This window comes from Cervus elaphus, chromosome 27, assembly GCF_910594005.1.
Source record: "Cervus elaphus chromosome 27, mCerEla1.1, whole genome shotgun sequence".
In the NCBI taxonomy this organism is placed as follows: Eukaryota; Metazoa; Chordata; class Mammalia; order Artiodactyla; family Cervidae; genus Cervus; species Cervus elaphus.
Genome location: NC_057841.1, coordinates 55,391,247 through 55,409,234, shown reverse-complemented (window position 1 = coordinate 55,409,234; position 17,988 = coordinate 55,391,247). Strand labels below are relative to the sequence as shown.

The window sequence follows — 17,988 nt, the reverse complement described above, 5'->3', positions numbered from 1 at the left end:
GACCCTCTTGTTCTACCTGCTGAAGAATGTCTGACCCCCCAAGACCTTTGCCCATGGCTGATTTCAGCAAAATGGAACACTCGGGTGGAATCCTGCTGAACACCCACACGGTGGCCCACACGTGGCTCAGGGAAAGGAACTGAACTAATGTATTATAGTAATTTATCGGCAGTTCTGCGTGACAGCGTATTTACAGCAATGAGGCCTGCCAAAAAGATCAGGTTATAGCAGGAACACATGATTTCCCAACCAGCCATAAAATATAAATCAAATGCCTTTTCTGTCCGCTGTCAGCCACCTCCACCCACTCCTTGTCCCCAACCCTCAGACAAATTGAAGCACATGCCACAATTTGCAGAGGGAAAATCAAACTCAATTTCGCAGTACAATGAAGTGAGTTTTGGTCTTGTCATGTCCACTGACATATTGATCCCTAGAAGACTGAAAGGATCAGGATGTGCTGGGTTTTCCTTTTATAAATAAAAACATGTAGAGATGCAGTGTGTAAATGGATGACAATGAAGCATGCACACAGCTTTACAAAGATGCAAGAACTCCAGGAGACTAGTGTTGTAAAACAGCGCTACAATATAAAAGTCACTATTTAAGAGGTCACATTTTCTTTCCCTTTAGAATTACAGCCTTGGAAGACAAATGGTCCCCTAATCCAGGTTCACTTAAAGTGCAGCTGATCAGTTCACAGCTAAAAGGAGTTTTCACTAGGGAAGGAAAAAAAAATAGCCTATCTTGGCCCTTTGTAGAATTTATGTCAGATCTATAAGGCCATAAGCCCAATGCTCCATCAAGCATTTTCTATTTAATCTGAAAGGAGACTAAGCCAAATCACTTATCTGGCCACATCTGTGATTTGCAAAATATAGTATTTGCACCCTCCCTGATATATGTAAAGATCACACAGTTATTCACGTCTATAGGAGAAGCACTAAGAAATGGAACTGCTTTATCATGAGGTGATGGTCAAATTGTAAGAAATACCATAAAACACCCTAGAGTCTAGTAAGCTAAATTTCTAATTGTGGAAGGAAAACATAAATGATGGAATGAATCTGTGTTTTCAGGTAGGTAGAGGTAGAATGTCAGTCATTATGATAACAGGATGATTTTCTAATTACCATTTATTATAGAAATACTGCAAATCTCTGTGCAACTGGAGGGATGTCATTACTGCATATTATGCGGAGAAGGGGACGACAGAGGGTGAGACGGTGGGATGGCATCACTGACTCAACGGACATGGGTTTGAGGAAACTCTGGGAGATGGTGAAGGATAGGGAAGCTTGGTGCGCTGCAGTCCATGAGGCTGCAGAGTCGGACACGACTGAGTGACTGAACAACAAATACCTCATATAAAACGACTGCAAACATAGCTTCATGTGCCTTTTTGGGAGGCAAACTGAGGCACAGATTGATAACGCTGCCCAAGAAAAACCATACACAGGAACCTGAGTAGAAAAAGAACTTCTTCCCTGATCCTAATTTAAATGATTTCAAACCAGAAGGAGCTTCTCATTGGGCATGATGTTTTCAAAATTACAGCGATGCCTCACATTACCATATCTAAAGTAACTACTTGTGGTAAGTAAAGATAAGCTCATTAGTAATTACGCAGTCTTTTATTATGAAACTCAGAGTAAAATTACTTGAGGTATTGTTTTTAACCCAAAAAGAGAAAGACTTGACATCATCCATCAGTTTGACTCAAGTAATGATTTTCTGAGAATTAAGATTTGTCGAAAGCTCTAAGTATTTCATCTTTTAGACTAAAAAGCATGTAGTTAATGTCACAGCTAATACATTTGTCAGTCTGCTAATTTTCTGTTTCTGTTAGAATAAGTAAACATCAGCCCTTTCTTAGAAGCATGCTACTTACCATGTGTCAGGAGCAATGCAGGGAGAACTTATTTGAAAATCATGCGGTAAGACTTTATGAAATGCACAGGAGTCACAGGGAGACAATGGAGAAACAAAAAAAGGGAAAGCCATTTAATAATGCCCAAGAGACGGTGGGGGTGGACCTCAGGTGAGTGGAGGTGGATGGCATTTAAAGGGGAACTTTGGCTGTATAGAAACTCAATCCCCCAGCAAGTCAAAGACACTGGAAAATTTGAAAGTAAAGGTAGTTTATAAGATATCATTCCACTAAAATAAGAACAATATTAAAACAAATGTAGACTTATAAATATGCAGTGGAGATAAAGGAAAATGAGATCTTGCCCACAGGACATTAGAACAGAAAGATTCTTCAAAGATGCTTAGTATTTGAGAGAATAGGTGTAGAGACAAAAGAAAATCCTCTCTGACACATCTATCAAGGATATAATACACTCATTCATGCTGCATTTGTTTTCAGACAGCGTTGGTTTCACTGTAACTAGAATTAAAAAAAATAGCAAATGACCATGGTAAGCGCTTTGTTCTGCCCATTATCAGGTATTCTTTCTAAAATTAGGATCACTGGGTCATTTGGGGGTCATTTTTTGTTATTATAGATCACTTGGAGTGTGAGTTTATTTCCAAACTTTGTGTTCCAAATCCACTATTACTGCCACTGCAGAATTTTCATTTTAAATGGACTTCTGAATATCATTTCCATCTTTTTTTCTCTGCATAACACAGTTCCTAAAAAGAAAGACTTTTACTTCAAAATAGAATATCAACAATATAAAATACTATAGCACTTTAGTTTCTTGGTGTTATAAAATTGGTATTCTCAGTATAAAATAGTTAAACATCTCTAGAAGAAATGGACGAATTCTCAGAGAGCTACAATCTCTCAGACTGAATCAGGAAGAAACAGAAAATATGAACAGACCCATTACAAGCACTGAAATTGAAATCAGTAATTAAAACATTCTCAACAAGTAAAAGTTCAGGACCAGATGGCTTCGCAAGTGAATTCTACCAAACATTTAGAGAAGAGTTAACACCCATCCTTCAGAAGCTATCCAAAAAAATTGCAGAAAAATGAATACTTCTGAACTCACTCTATGAGGCCAGCATCACTGTGAAATGAAAACCAAAGATATCACACAAAAAAGGAAAATTACAGGCCAATATCACTGATAAAAACAGATGTGAGAATTCTCAACAAAAGACTAGAAAACAGAATCCAACAATACATTAAAAGGATCATATACCATGATCAAGTGGGATTTATCCTAGGGATGCAAGGATTTTTCAATATCCACTATTTAATCAATATGATACACCAGAGTAACAAACTGAAGAATAAAAACCATGCAATCATTTCAATAGGTGTAGAAAAAGCTTCTGATAAAATTCTCATCTTCTCTCACTCATTAAAATGTGAGGGAAGAAACCTTGTGAGAAAATGGTATTTCCCAACTCAGAATTATTTCAGATGTTCCCATTTTTTTCTTTTTATCATCTTTAGACTGATTTAATAGGCTTTAAAAGTTATCTTTGCTTTTGTCATTAAATGAGTTAGATATAAACTACGAGTTACAAATGAGTTCCTAGAAATTCAGAACCCCTGCTTTCTACAATCAAAAAGAGTGGGAAAAGAAGCCTTGCTCCCTAGCTGTGTAGATTTAAATATACTACATAAATGCTCTTTATTACAATTTCCTTATCCTTGAAATAGGTTTAAAAAAGGCACAACATCACAAAGTTTTGAGGATCACATACAATATACTACAGGCCTTCAGAAGCATATAGGTCACATAGCACATGTTCAATAAAGGTTAGTTATTAGTAGTAGTTGCAATTAACCTGCCAACTATCCTGAATACCAGTGTCCTCCAAGATCATTTCCCTTAGTTGGCATTTCAGTGGGAAAGTGAGTATAGCCAGAAATCACCAGGCAGCATGTTCTTGACACAGGAATTTCCTGAAATAAATTTTCTTGCTTCAAATTGTTCCTGTCTCAGTTAGCAAAGACCTCACAGCTTTGGGGCAATACCAAGTAGCGGATTCACTGAATCATGTGTATGTGGGATTTACGTGTGGCAAGCAGAAGAAGAGATTGGACAATACTGACTTGCTTTGAATCCTAGTGTGGGCTTCTTTGGGGCTCGAAGAGCCATCTCGGGTGAAATGAAACCATGACCTGCAGTGACCCTGTGTGTGCCATTCTGCCCAGGGGCGACATGCAGCTTGTATGTCAAGGGATGGAGGTCCACAGCCCTCCTGTGTTCTACTCCACCTCCCAGAGTCGGGCAGCTGAGCAGCCATACTAGATGCCACACGAATGGTGAGAAACCAGACACACACATCGATCGGTGTGATGCCAGGAACAAGATAAGAGTCTTCATGTTAATATAAATTTAAGATTCATAATTGCAGCCTTATTTTTCCTAGTGTCAGCAGGTTTATGCACTAACGTAGTGACTAAAAGTGCTCTGGGTATGTATCTGAAAACAGAAACTAACTCAAATGTATCTGTACAGTGGCTGATTGGTCCATGCAGCTACCTGTGTCTATTAAGGAGGCATCTCTCTTTACATGGAATTACTGAACTTAAGTGTCTTGTGCCTAATATGCTGGGGTTGTCAAGAATGATGCCAATATCCCAAATAATTTTAAGCCCTATGTAGTTCTTTACATATTTACTTATCTAGCTACTGACCTTTCTCTCATCTTATCTATTTATTCCTCCTCCCCTTCTCCCCTTCTCCTCTTATCTTTTTTCTTTTCCTTCTCCACCTTCTTTCCTCCTCCTCCTCTCCCCCTCTCTGCGCCCCCTGATTCTCCCTAATCCATAACAGAAACTAAAAGCAGCTCTGGTTCAGTGGAGCCAACGGATGCCAGCTGAGGTAACAGAATGAGCACTGCCTTGGGAATTAGGGATTCTGGTTCTCCTCTCCGCATCTGCATTTCTTAGAAAGGAAACACAGATATTGCTTCCTATCTATCTAAGTGGGTTTCTTTATTTCTATTTCTTTATTTATTTTCTTTATTTTTTAATTGTTGTTTCTTATATATTCTTATAATATTTATTTAATATTATTCATATATTTCTTTACTTCTATTTCTTTACTTCTAAAATTAGGAGATTAGACACTACCACGGTCTGATGCTCCTTTCTGGCCCTGGAACTCTAAAATAAGAACCCCTGGAAGATGACCATTGAAAGGAACAAAATAGAATTATGAGATTTACATACATTTCTCAAAAAAATTGATTTCCGCAGACTCCTGTACCTTGGCTCTAATTTCGGAGTCTAGCTTTAAATCTGACAACCCACATGGCAGAAAGTCCAGTATTCGCTAGTGGGCATACCTGTAGCCCATATTATAAGTACTGGACTGACATTCAGCATCAATGAATGACTTTCCAAAGGAATGAAAGGCACAATCAGCCAGCTGCTTACAAGGCAAATCCTTGAAAGCGGCACCACAAAAATCAGCCAAAGACACGAGCGCACTGCGCAGGTGATCTGCATCCAAAAGCTACATCACCTCTGAGCCTTCTCAGGAAGCCTCGGGCACTTACGCAGAGCCACCGAGGGCAGCAAAGCTTCTAAAGGCAGACCAACCGGCACTCACCTGACTGAGACAGCAGTGGTGTGTAAGGGACTTTCGGTTCTATTGCACTCATCGGCGGAGGTAGCAAAGGGTTGGCGAAGCTGCGGAGGGGGTGGGTTGGACGAACACAGGCCGTGGGGATGGTTCTGCTGGGTGCCTCCTCACTGCTGGGATGCTCGGGCTGCGCTGGGGGCAACATGGCTGGCTGTTGGGCGGCTGGTCCTTCGCTCACCGCTGCAATAAAGACAACAGAAGCCATTCATTATTCCACAACAAAGTGGGCTTTCCCTAAGTCACTGGAACAGTTCAGAGAGTTGTGCCAGGATGTGGCCAATCTATTCTTCACACTTAAGAACATCTGCATCCCACTATCCTGTTGCGTTTATGGGACGTGTTAGCACTGCCCCTTTAAACAGTAGAAACAGACCCAGTAGGAGCGGGTTGTATCTTCTAGGAAGAATAGTAAAAGATACACAGCGCTGACTGTATTGCCTGAATTGTCTGGGCCCTGCAATCATAAGTGATGGAGCGAGAAGAGAGAGTTATTTCTCCTTTCATAAGTAGCAATGTCAGTGAAATTCAATGTACCAAACCCGGCTACAGCTGCATTATTATCTGCCAGCCAATATGCCAATTTTTCTGTGATTGAAACACGCCATGTCAGCTATCAAACACATCAGAGTTACCGGGTGCTCAAGGCCTTGCTAATAAAATGATGCAAATAATAACCACTGTCATTATCTTCCAAAACAAAATAGATGCACATCCATCTAAGAAGTTACATGAGAGATGACTCTGTTGAAACAAGTTGCCTGAATGCAGAATTGCAGTTTTTCCCCTTTGGTAGCAAACCTTGTAATTTTCATTCAGATTACTATGGTTGAAGAGGTTTCACATAGTTGTTTGTGACAGCCTTTGGCTATTTGGACAATTTTGTGTGTAGAAACACACCTTTTTCTCCAGGAGACACAGTTGAGCTGTACTAAAATATTGGCCAGGCAGTTTTTCATGCTAAGAACACTTTATTCATGAATGACTTTATTCATTCATCTTCAGAGTCAACAGATCCAAGTTAAATTGAAAATGAACAAAGCTGCATAGTAGGTATAAATGTGGATCAAAGAAGAGTATTTCTGATTGTTTCTTAAGAAAGTGCTATTGGGTAAAGGTAGAAAAAAATGCAGTGATAGAAGATAACCTCTTACTTTTCAAAGAGAATTTCTAAGCAGGTAATATCTCAAGATAATTAGTTTGTGAGATAATTTTGAGACACCTCTCGGGGAGGCTCAGTGAGGTCAGCAAAGGGCAGAGGAGACAGAAAATCTGATAATGCTGAAGGGGGTGGAGATTAAAGATATAAAAGATATGTAAAAGTGAAATGTGCCTGTAGAAGGCATTTGATATTAAAGCTCATTTTTTTCTATATTCAAAAAGGATTAGAGGTCCTCTGGATCACTGAGCAGGCTTCAGGCTTACCCCATTCAAAGATGGAGGTGGAAAGATACAGGGTTGGCCAAGGACAGATGTAGCCACATAGCACTCGGAACCAGAAAATGGGCAAAGAACCTGATTAAATATTTCTTCAAATAAGGAAAATTTAATCAAGCAAACTAGATAGAACTCTGATAGCAAGCAGAGTCTGAAGAGAAGTACCTTATCTTTATGCTAGGATGCCCTACCAAAGATGGACATGTATGCACGTGCATATATAATAGCAAGGTTAAAGTGTGGGACTGCAAGGAAAAAAATTAAGGCAAATCTTTGGTGATGTTGGCTCTCAAAGGCAAAAGGGAAAGGGAACTTCAGGTAGATGCTAAAAGGAGCTAAATTGCTTTTAAGACTGTAAAGGAAAGAGGAATATGCATGTAATTTCTGTTCCATCAAGACGGTGTAATTAGGTGACTGGGAGTATAGTTTTAGAAACAAAATTATGCAGGTTTTACTCTGGACTCATATTTAACCTAAAGGAATAAATGATCAGTCAATTGCCCAGATAAAAATACAGTATCTCTTAAGATTTAAAGAAGTAGCTGCAGGAACCAACAATGAGGTCTTTCTTTTATTACCAAAGGGTTAGTTTTTATTAAAGGGTCCACATCATCATACTAGGGGCTTCTCCAATGGCTCAGCCAGTAAATAATCCACCTGCAATGCAGGAGGCACGGGAGATGAGGGTTCAGTCTCTGGTTCAGGAAGATCCTCTGGAGGAGGAAATGGCAACCCACTCCAGTATTCTGACCTGGAGAGTTCCATGGACAGAGGAGCCTGGTGTGCTACAGTCCATGGGGTCACAAAGAGTCAGACACGACTAGCATGCATCCACATCATATTAAAAATGCCTCTCCATGAGAAGAAATTTCACATTTTTTCTCAGAAATCTGCCGTAATTCTTTCTATTGAAGATGGATTGCAGTAAATCTATATCATATTTTAAAAACTGCTTTAGTCTTTACAGAGGTAGTAATATTTTGTGATATCTTTCTTTTCTTCCTTCCTTCATATTTTTTCTTTTTTATTTCTTCTACATTTTTGAAATGAAAGAGATCTATATTAAAATATTACTATGATCATAGGTTTGATAAAACTGCATTTTTTTAGTCTTCTAAAATTTAGTTACTTAAAAGCTTCAGGCTCCTCATGAATTCTGCTGACTTCATTGAATTTTGGGGGTGGGCACTACCATTCCTCTTCTCTTTAACATTTGAAAATAACAATGCTGAGCCCGCCTAGTCCTCCGTCCCCAAGTTTTCAGTTGGCTACCATGATTCCCACTGGGAACACCATAGTGTTGTTCTTGACACCAAGGGAAGTAATGATGGCTTGATACCACTGGACCAGCTCTTTAGCATAATCAATATTTCGTGCCACATGGTGAAGAGGAAAGCGCCTAACCTCAAGTGCAAGGTGGGAATGAGAGGGTCCAGCCTTAAGACTGAATGTATCAGTCATGCACAAAGGATTGTTTTTGTTTTGTTCAAAATGTTAATTTTGGTTAACACCTAATTCAATGACAAGTTATACGTCTCCCATAGGTGATTCATAATGCTTATATTTTGCACATGGAGAAGGCAATGGCACCCCACTCCAGTACTCTTGCCTGGAAAATCCCATGGATGGAGGAGCCTGGTGGGCTGCAGTCCATGGGGTCGCTAAGTCGGACACGACTGAGCGACCTCACTTTCACTTTTCACTTTCACACACTGGAGAAGGAAATGGCACCCCACTCCAGTATTCTTGCCTGGAGAATCCCAGGGACGGGGGAGCCTGGTGGGCTGCCATCTATGGGGTCGCAGACTTGGACACGACTGAAGCGACTTAGCAGCAGCAGCATATTTTGCACAGAGCACCAAAAAAAAAAAAGTGCCTTTTAGAATTGGTTGACATTTAAGGCAGTGAAAAAACTCTCAAGCAAACACAATAGCAACTGCTCCACTGGAGAAAAGCTCTCATTTCATATAAGCCTGTTTGGCCAGTTCAGGTGCCAGCTTCAGGACACCTATGTGAAACAGCCTGGCTCTCTGACATGACATTTAGCCGTGCTAAGAGCTCCAAAAGCAAAGAAAACCTCCTTTTGCTCACGAAGTGCAGCCTCACTGTAATTCACAGACTAAAGTGAGAATCAAATAGGTCCTGGCAAGGCACTCATTTTCAAATGATGAGATAGTAGGAATTCATTGTGCAAATAGCATACAGTTACACAGCAGAGTCAAATCTCAAGGCAATTTATAATAATTAATGTCAGCACATAAATAATTGCTACAAAATAACTGGCAAAGGTATTGCAAAAATGGAAATGAGGATTTTCCTTCTATTTCAGATTACAATATTTGAAAGAAAAATAGCACACGAATAACTAAACAAAGACACTTCAAGACATGAACCAAATTCACTCTTTAATCTCAGAAGAACATCATGCAGTAATCCTGGGTAACCCCAACTCCTTACAGCTAGTTTTTGTTTTTTTTTTTTAAAGACCCTAGAGAAAAATCCATGAACTCCACTGTTCTGATTTTATTTAAGTCAAGTTCCATTTGTTAACTGATTTCCAATTTGGGAGAGAGGTGCGGAAGAACAATAACCTGTTGAAAGTTGACTGGTGCTCTCACTGAGACAATGCCAACACTAAAAATAATAGTGGACATCATCACCTCTAGTACCTGTTTCAAAGAGGAGGAAACGGGGGCACCAATTTTATACTGACTTATAGAAATGAGATCTACAGATGATTGTTTGAAGTTTTCAGAATACAACTCTTTTTGTTGTTCCCCCATGGCCAGCTCCTTTGCCCACTGATGTGAAGAGCAAAACTGAAGCTATTAATAGGAAGAAGAAATATTTGTCCACCACAACTGTATAAACCTTTCTGTGTGGATCACCGAATATGTGCTATGCAAATGTACTGTATCCTATACCTTTCCATTCGTTATGGGAGGGGAGAAATTCAGCTTTATTAGTGGCTTCAGAAAGCAGCCTTCTTTGGGGGCAGGTATTGAGTGAGTCATCTCTTAAACTCAAAGGTCTTTCTGATAACTTTTGAGAAAGGAGAGTTGCTCCATTTCCCACAGTCAAATGTTTCTTTGCCTACATGTGCCTTTTGCTGTTTTTCAAGGTGACTAACAAGACATCTCCAGCCAGAGACATGAAATGTTTTCTGCTTGAGAGAGAACTGGGATGTTTAGTGTTCTTCAAGGCATTTAGAAACCAATACTGAATGGCTGGAAGTTAACTGTTTCTGACAGTGATTTAAAGAATATTTAGTTTCCTAGAAAAGAGGATGCTTGTTTTATGTATTTCTTTTCAAAGCAATCACTTGGAAACACATGTTAGTTCCAATCCCTTTTGCATTGCACATAGCTTTGGTCAAAAAATACTTGAAGAAGAACTGAGTATATCTTATATTTTAAAAAAATCTATGGTATCTTGGCCAGGAGTAGAATGTCAATTTTATTTTAGATGAGGTTCAAGAATTATTAAACAAAGAATTCTGTTAAGAATCCTTAATTTGCATAACTTTATATAATACATTATCTATTTTATGTTCACATTATATGTTACATAATAGCAATATAATTTTAAATGTATTTAATAATATTACTTTTAAGTAAATTAAAATAAAAATCAACTAAGGAGACTACTTTTTTCTCCCTTTCTTCCTGCTTACCCTCCTTCCTTCCTTCCTCTTTCTCACTCCCTACTCCCCCCACCACCTTTTCTTTCTGACAGACCTTAATTTTTAGAGCAGTTTTCAGAGTCATAACGAAATCAAGTAGAAGATACAGAGGTTTACCCTCTGACCCCAGGTATGCACAGCCTCCCCCACTATCAAAATCCTGCACCAGAGTGGTATGTGAGACTAAACAAAGGTATAAACTCATCTGTGATCCTGAACCACAGACGAAACTAAATTCTATACTAGTTCAGTTGTTTTCCTTTTCATTGAAATTTAACTTTTGGAATCATTTTCCCCATGGTTTAATGAGACAGTTTTGCATGCTGTACCAGATCAGGAGAGAAATGAAGGAGTCAATGGGATGCTGGATTTTCAGAAGGAGGTGATGCTTTTAAAAATGGAAAAGAATTTACAGGAACACCCGCGAATGAAATAGTTAATTTCCAGTTTTAGACAAAGTCATGAACTTTGGCTATCTCAGTCTTGCTGGAATGAACAGATAAAGGCCATTCTGACACTTCCTGTTACAGTAAGAGAATATAAATGAACAATGAAGCAATGAGAAGAAAACTAAACTGAAACTATAAACCTCTTTTCTCTCGGGGACAGTGCAATTCGGAAATTGAAGGGACTTATGTGTTCTGAATCCTTTGACTAGAATTATCATCCTAGTTGCCTTGGGGTTCAGAAATTTGGGGGTGTTGGACTTCTTACACCTTTATTTAAATCCCTTCAATGTGGTCTGGAGGACTTTTTTTCTTTGAGTTTTTGCACACAACTCTATTCTCTAGGTGTGATGTGCAGTGAGAAGAAGAAAAATAAATCTAATTCTCTCTTGGCAGATTTTTGATGCCTTTTAATTCTAACCTTGCTACATCTAGACAATTTATGATTTCTTAGAGCTGTCCCTGTTGGCTTGGAAAAAATATAGCTACTCCACAAATATATTTTATTGCTGTTACCATCTTATCTATTACGAAATATCCTATCTCACAGGAGATGCTGAGTCACCTGTTCGTAACTAAGAGAAGAATGCCATAAAATTGATTTTAAAATGCTGTGCTTGAAGGGAAAAAAAAGCCAAATAGCACAGGAAAAATCACCAGGGTGCATATAATAGCTTGAGAATCTCTCTCCATTTGTACATTCTTTGAAACAAATACTGGTCTCAGGATACAAAATCAATATACAGAAATCAGTTGCATTTTGATATACTAACAACAGACTATCAGAGAGAGAAATTAAGAAAACAGTCTCATTTACAGGACCATCAAAAAGAACAAAATACTTAGGAATAAATTTAACTGAGGAGGTGAAACAGTTGTCTATGGAAATCTACTGGACTTTGATAAAAGAAATTGAACAAGCCACAAAAATGGAAAGATAGTCTGTGTTCATGGGTTGGAAGAATTAATATTGTTAAAATTACCACCCAAAGCCATCTATATATTCAATCAATCCTTACTGTAATTCCAATGTAATATTTACAGAAATAGAAAAAGAGAAAATAAAAAACAAAACTAAAATTTGCATGGAACTCATGAACGAAAAGTAAACCTAAGAACAAAGCTGGAGGCATCATAGTTCCTGATTTCAAAACTATACTACAAAACTATAGTAATTAAAACAGTATAGTATTAGCATAAAAACAGATACAGACCACAGGGACAGAACTGCAAGCCTAAATATATCCCCAAGTATAAAATAAACGAATATTTAAAAATAAATTCAATAATACACCATGGGGAGGGAACAGTCTCTTCAATAAAAGGTGCTGGGAAAACTGAATAATAGTCACTGTGAACTAGTGAACCTGAACCGTTATCTTGTACCATATGCAAAAATAAACTGGATTAAAGACTTGAACATAAGACCAAGAACTGTAAAGCTCCTGTAAGAAAACTTAGACATTGATCTTGGCAATTTTTTTTTTTTTTTGGTTTGACACCAAAAGCAAAGGCAACAACAGCAACAATAAGCAAATGGAACTATATCCAATTAAAAAGCTGCTATAAAGAAAGAAAATGAAAAGGGAAGGGAAGGGAAATTCTTACAAATCAAATAGCTGATTAAGTGGTTAACATCCGAAATATATAAAAACTCATACAACTCAAAAACAAAAACACAATGTGATTTAAAAAAATGTGCAGAGGGATTGAATGGACATTGTTCCAAAGAAGGTATACAAAAGACCAACAGATACACGAAAAGGTGTTCAACATTACTAATCACTAGGGAAATGCAAATCAAACCACAACGAGATATCACCTCACCTCTGTTACCAAGGCTAAAATAAAAAAGATAAGAGATAAGAAGTGTTTGCAAGGATGTGGAGGAAGAGAAACATTTTTGCATTGTTGGTGGAAATATAAATTGATGTAGTCACTGTAGAAAACAGTATGTAAGTACCCTAGGAAATTAAAAATTGTGCAATCATATAATCTAGCCATCCCACTTCTGGGTATGCAGGCAAAGGCAATGAAAACTGGATATCAAAGATTCTGCACTCCCATGCATTTTTTTTTGCCAACTATTTTTAATATTAATTCTTTAATTTGGAGGACAATTGCTTTACAAGTGCTTCCCAGGTGGCTCAGTGGTAAAGAATCCGCCTGCCAATGCAAGAGGTGCATTGAATCCCTGGGTTGGGAAGATCCCCTGGAGAAGGAAATGGCAACCCACTCCAGTGCTCTTGTCTGGAGAATCCCATGGACTGAGGAGTGATTGTAGTTAATGATACTGTATTAAACACTCAGAAGTTGCTAAGAGAGTAACTCTTAAATGTTTTTACCACACACAAAAAAATGCTTATTATGTGCCATGGATGGGGGTGTTGGCTAAGGTTATCATGATTGTCATTTTGCAGCAGAGAAGTATATCAAATCAACACATGGTACAACACATTGTTCAATGTCAATTATACCTCAATTAAAGCTGCAAAAATACATACATAAAAACAGATGAAATACTAGTCTGGAAATTTTTTATATACAATAACTATTTCTTAAAAATTAAAAAAGAAAAAGGTCTTTCCATGGTGTTGCAAATGGCTGATTTAACTAAAGAAAGCAAAAGCTTTCATACAGGTATTGGTTCATAAGGAAAATCAAAGAAACATCTTTAATTATTACCAACAGACACTTAAGTAAGAATATGTTGGAGTTCAGTCACTTGCTTATTCACTTCCCACTTAACAGAACATATTAATTTCCAGCACCCATCATGTTACTGTTTTACTGAACCCGTTAAGCTTTGTTTCCTCACAACTCCTCATACTGTCAGTGCAACGGACTGTGGAAAGACTCCTGGAAAATCAGTCCCAATACATAATTTAGGGTCCAAAAACTGATCATGCTGAAAAAGAAAATTCTAGTACTCAGGTCACAGTTGAATCCCTCATTACAAAGGATAAGAACATCAAAATGCTACACACTTGACAAGACTTTATTGATGTTATTCATTTGTTCTCAGTAAAAAGAAAGGAAAATGCAATACACTAACTTTTTCCTGCTCCGAAACCTCGGTCCACTGACAGTGTTGGGAATGGCACAGGCCGGAGGGTGAACTGTGGGTGGGGGTATCCACACGTGGGTGATGGAAGGATTCCTGGGTACTGGGCACTTTCTAGGGTTGGCACGGGGATGGCACTCACGACAGCTGCAAAACAAAGGTGTTGTCATTAATATTTTCAATCCCATGCATCTGCCTAACAAGTAAAAAGGAAACGGCTACATTTTCACATCTTCAAATCCATGGATGTGCTTCATGATTTCATGTAGGTTCCTGTACTTACCTCTCTTTCTAGAAAGTCCCTAGAAAAGATAACTCACTCTTCAAGAATCTCACTAGCAAGAATTCTCCTGAGGTTTAAAACTTTTCATGGTTTCAAACAAAGAAGTGATTCATAGGCCACCTTAAGTCTCCCTGATTTTTATTTGGCTTAGTTTTGTTTTCATCTTATTCTTTCTTCTAGGCAAAAATGATGATGTTAGAAACATTAGATTGTTCAGAAATGGAATATATTATATAGAGCAGGCTAAAAAAGTGGGGATTTTCTATTAATTCTGTGAAGGAAAGTAATGCTTTGGAGATCTATAGTCTGGAGAGAGAATATGAAAGTATACTCTAAATAATCACACTAAGGATTTATATTTAATAGAAAATACTTTCAAGCAGCTGAAATAGTATAACTTAGTGACACATTAATTTAAATGCAACTGAATGTTTTCTGGAAATACCAAAACATGTTTGAAGTTACATTGGTCTAAACCTATAGATGGTATCTTACACAATATTTTCTAGGTTTAGTGAGCATTGTTCGATTCCATTATTCAAATATCTGTTCAGTTGTATCACATTATGAATTAGGTATTTGATTTAGGTCATACCGGAATGATCTAGTGGTTTTCCCTACTTTCTTCAATTTTAAGCCTGAATTTGGTAATAAGGAGTTTATGATTGAGCCATAATCGGCTCCTGGTCTTGTTTTTGCTGACTGTATGGAGCTTCTCCATCTTTGGCTGCAAAGAATATAATCAATCTATTTTGGTGTCATCACTTCATGGCAAATAGATGGGGAAACAGTGGAAACAGTGGCAGACTTTATTTTGGGGGGCTCTAAAATCACTGCAGATGGTGACTGCAGTCATGAAATTAAAAGATGCTTACTCCTTGGAAGAAAAGTTATGACCAACCTAAACAGCATATTAAAAAGCAGAGACATTACTCTGCCAACAAAGGTCTGTCTAGTCAAGGCTATGGTTTTTCCAGTAGCCATGTATGGATGTGAGAGCTGGACTATAAAGAAAGCTGAGCTCTGAAGAACAGATGCTTTTGAACTGTGGTGTTGGAGAAGACTCTTGAGAGTTCCTTGGGCTGTAAGGAGATCTAACCAGTCCATCCTAAAGGAGATCAGTCCTGGGTGTTCATTGGAAGGACTGAGGGCAGGAGAAGGGGATGACAGAGGATGAGATGGTTGGATGGCATAACCAACTCAATGGACACATGTCTAAGTAAACTCCGGGAGTTGGTGATGGACAGGGAGGCCTGGCGTGCTGCAGTCCATGGGGTTGCAAAGAGTTGGACACGACTGAGAGACTGAACTGAACTGTATCATGTTATGAAATACTTACTCTCACCATAAGTCAATCTTCATCTTACAAAATGTTTAGCATGCGCTACCTCTTATTAACAAAAAATAAAAATTAAGCTAGCTGCTGGAATGATCAATTTCAACAGCATATTCTTATCTATAAAATTAATAAATTATTTATATTATATAATGATTTTTTAATTTAGTTATACCCTAAGGCCAGTTGCTAAAGTTCAACATACACAGCAGTGTACATTTACCAAAGTAAAATCTTTTTTTTTTAATCACATTCCTTTTACAGAGTAATTTCATCATCAAGACACAAATTATATTGCATTATTGTTGGTTAGAAACAGGTTTTTAAAATATTTTGACTTAAAGATGCAGATTAATTACATGAAATACATAGCGGCATAGCACTTTAAATTGAAAGGGCTCCTTCCGAACCACACATGCACCCCAACGTGTTCACTGCGGCACTATATGCAATAGGCAGGACATGGAGGCAATCTAGATGCCCATCGACAGATGAATGGAGAAAGCAGATGGGGTGCACATATACAATGGAATATTACTTAGCCATAAAGAGGAATGAATTTAAATCAGTTGTAGTGAGGTGGATGAACCTAGAGCCTGTTATACAGAGTGAAGTAAACCAAAAACAGAAAAACAAATATCATATGTTAACACATATGTACAGAATCTAGAAAAACAGTCCTGTTGAAGCTATTTGCAGGTAAAGAATGGAGACACATACACAGAGAACAGCCGTGTAGACGGAGAGGGGAAGGCGAGGGTGGGGCGGATTGAGAAAACAGCCCTGACACATATACATTTCGCCTGTGGCTCAGCAGTCAAGATTCCACCAGCAATGCAGGAGGCCCAGGTTCAACCCCTGGGTCAGAAAGATCCCCTGGTGAAGGGCATGGCAGCCCACTCCACTATTCTTGCCTGGAGAATCCCATGGACAGAGGAACCCCCTGCCTGGCACTCTGATAACCTAGAGGGCGGCAGGCTCAAGAGGGAGGGGTTGTGTGTATATATATATATATATATAAAACTGCATTGGAGAATTTAATTTCATTATATATATAACACTCCTTGAAGTACATATTAACACGTTTAATTGCAAAATGAAGCCAGGTCTTTTTTCAGATAGAAAGTTTTGACTGACCATTTTGGTAATGAGGACTAACTCTTTTTTAAGGAGGTTAAGTAATGGGTGCTTTATCTGAATCAAATAAGAATGTATATTAATGATTGAATGGGATAAAACATTTTTTCAAAAACTTATGTTAGTAAAGATATAAGTGGCATTTCAATGTTCTCAATCCTATCTTAGTATATTGTATTATATGAAGTACCTCTATAAGTGAATAAAACCTGTAGATGTATAAGTCTTGATAAAGCTTTTTACAGTTGTACCTCCTAGAAAATTAGAAAGCGGATAACTTGAATGATTAATCAATACTTGAATATAACTTTTACTTCCAGAAAAATTAGAGGACATTATCTAGTTGTTAACTGAAATACTATTTAACTTTCTGTAAGAGTTCACAGAGCTGACAATTGTATGTTATTCTGTGGGGAAGTGAATTGTAGGTATTAGTTAAAGGAAGAAAATGAGTGATACAAACTTTTCTCTGTAAAAGGGAAACTTCCTTATGTATTGATACTTTGTAAATGGATGATGGTGGGTATCAAATTGCTATGGTATTTTTATACTTTTGGCTTTATTTAAAAGAGTAGAATACCAGAAAAATTATGTATTTTGCAGATATTTAACCTATAATATTTAACTTCAAATATTGAATTAAAAACATGTGTGGTGATACAAAGCTTTTCTAAATTATTTTTGGGAGGACTTCAATGAAAAATTCAGACTAACTGATATATAATATCATAAATAAAGATGCTATAATTTAATCAATAAGATATTTTATAGAAGTAGATTGTGGCTATATATACAGATGAACAGACTTTAGAAAAAGGAAAAGAAATAAAATGAGAAGGGAACTTTTGAAAAGAATCAGAAATTCAAACCGGATACCAGCCAAAATAATGATAAATTCCCTAAGGAAAGGGTTATAATTTTGTAGACTTTGTGTCTGTCATAGTACAGTGCTGGAACACTTCATATTTTTCAAGTGAGTTAACAAGAAAGATTTTCTAGAAGATATATTTATAAATCTGTCATTTTAACCCACTGGAGATTTTTT

The 17,988-nt window shown here is 37.7% G+C and overlaps 1 protein-coding gene across 6 annotated transcripts in view; it reads right to left on the bottom strand.

The window, feature by feature from the left end:
- Positions 1-17,988, bottom strand: part of DCC (DCC netrin 1 receptor) — a 1,228,196-nt gene that overhangs the window by 49,198 nt on the left and 1,161,010 nt on the right. For all 6 annotated transcript variants that reach the window (XM_043889644.1, XM_043889645.1, XM_043889647.1 and 3 more), the window contains 2 exons: positions 14,179-14,334; positions 5,529-5,741 (listed from right to left, as the gene is read on the bottom strand). In XM_043889644.1, the coding sequence (XP_043745579.1) occupies positions 5,529-5,741; positions 14,179-14,334 (369 nt within the window). The remainder of the gene's footprint in view (positions 1-5,528; positions 5,742-14,178; positions 14,335-17,988) is intronic.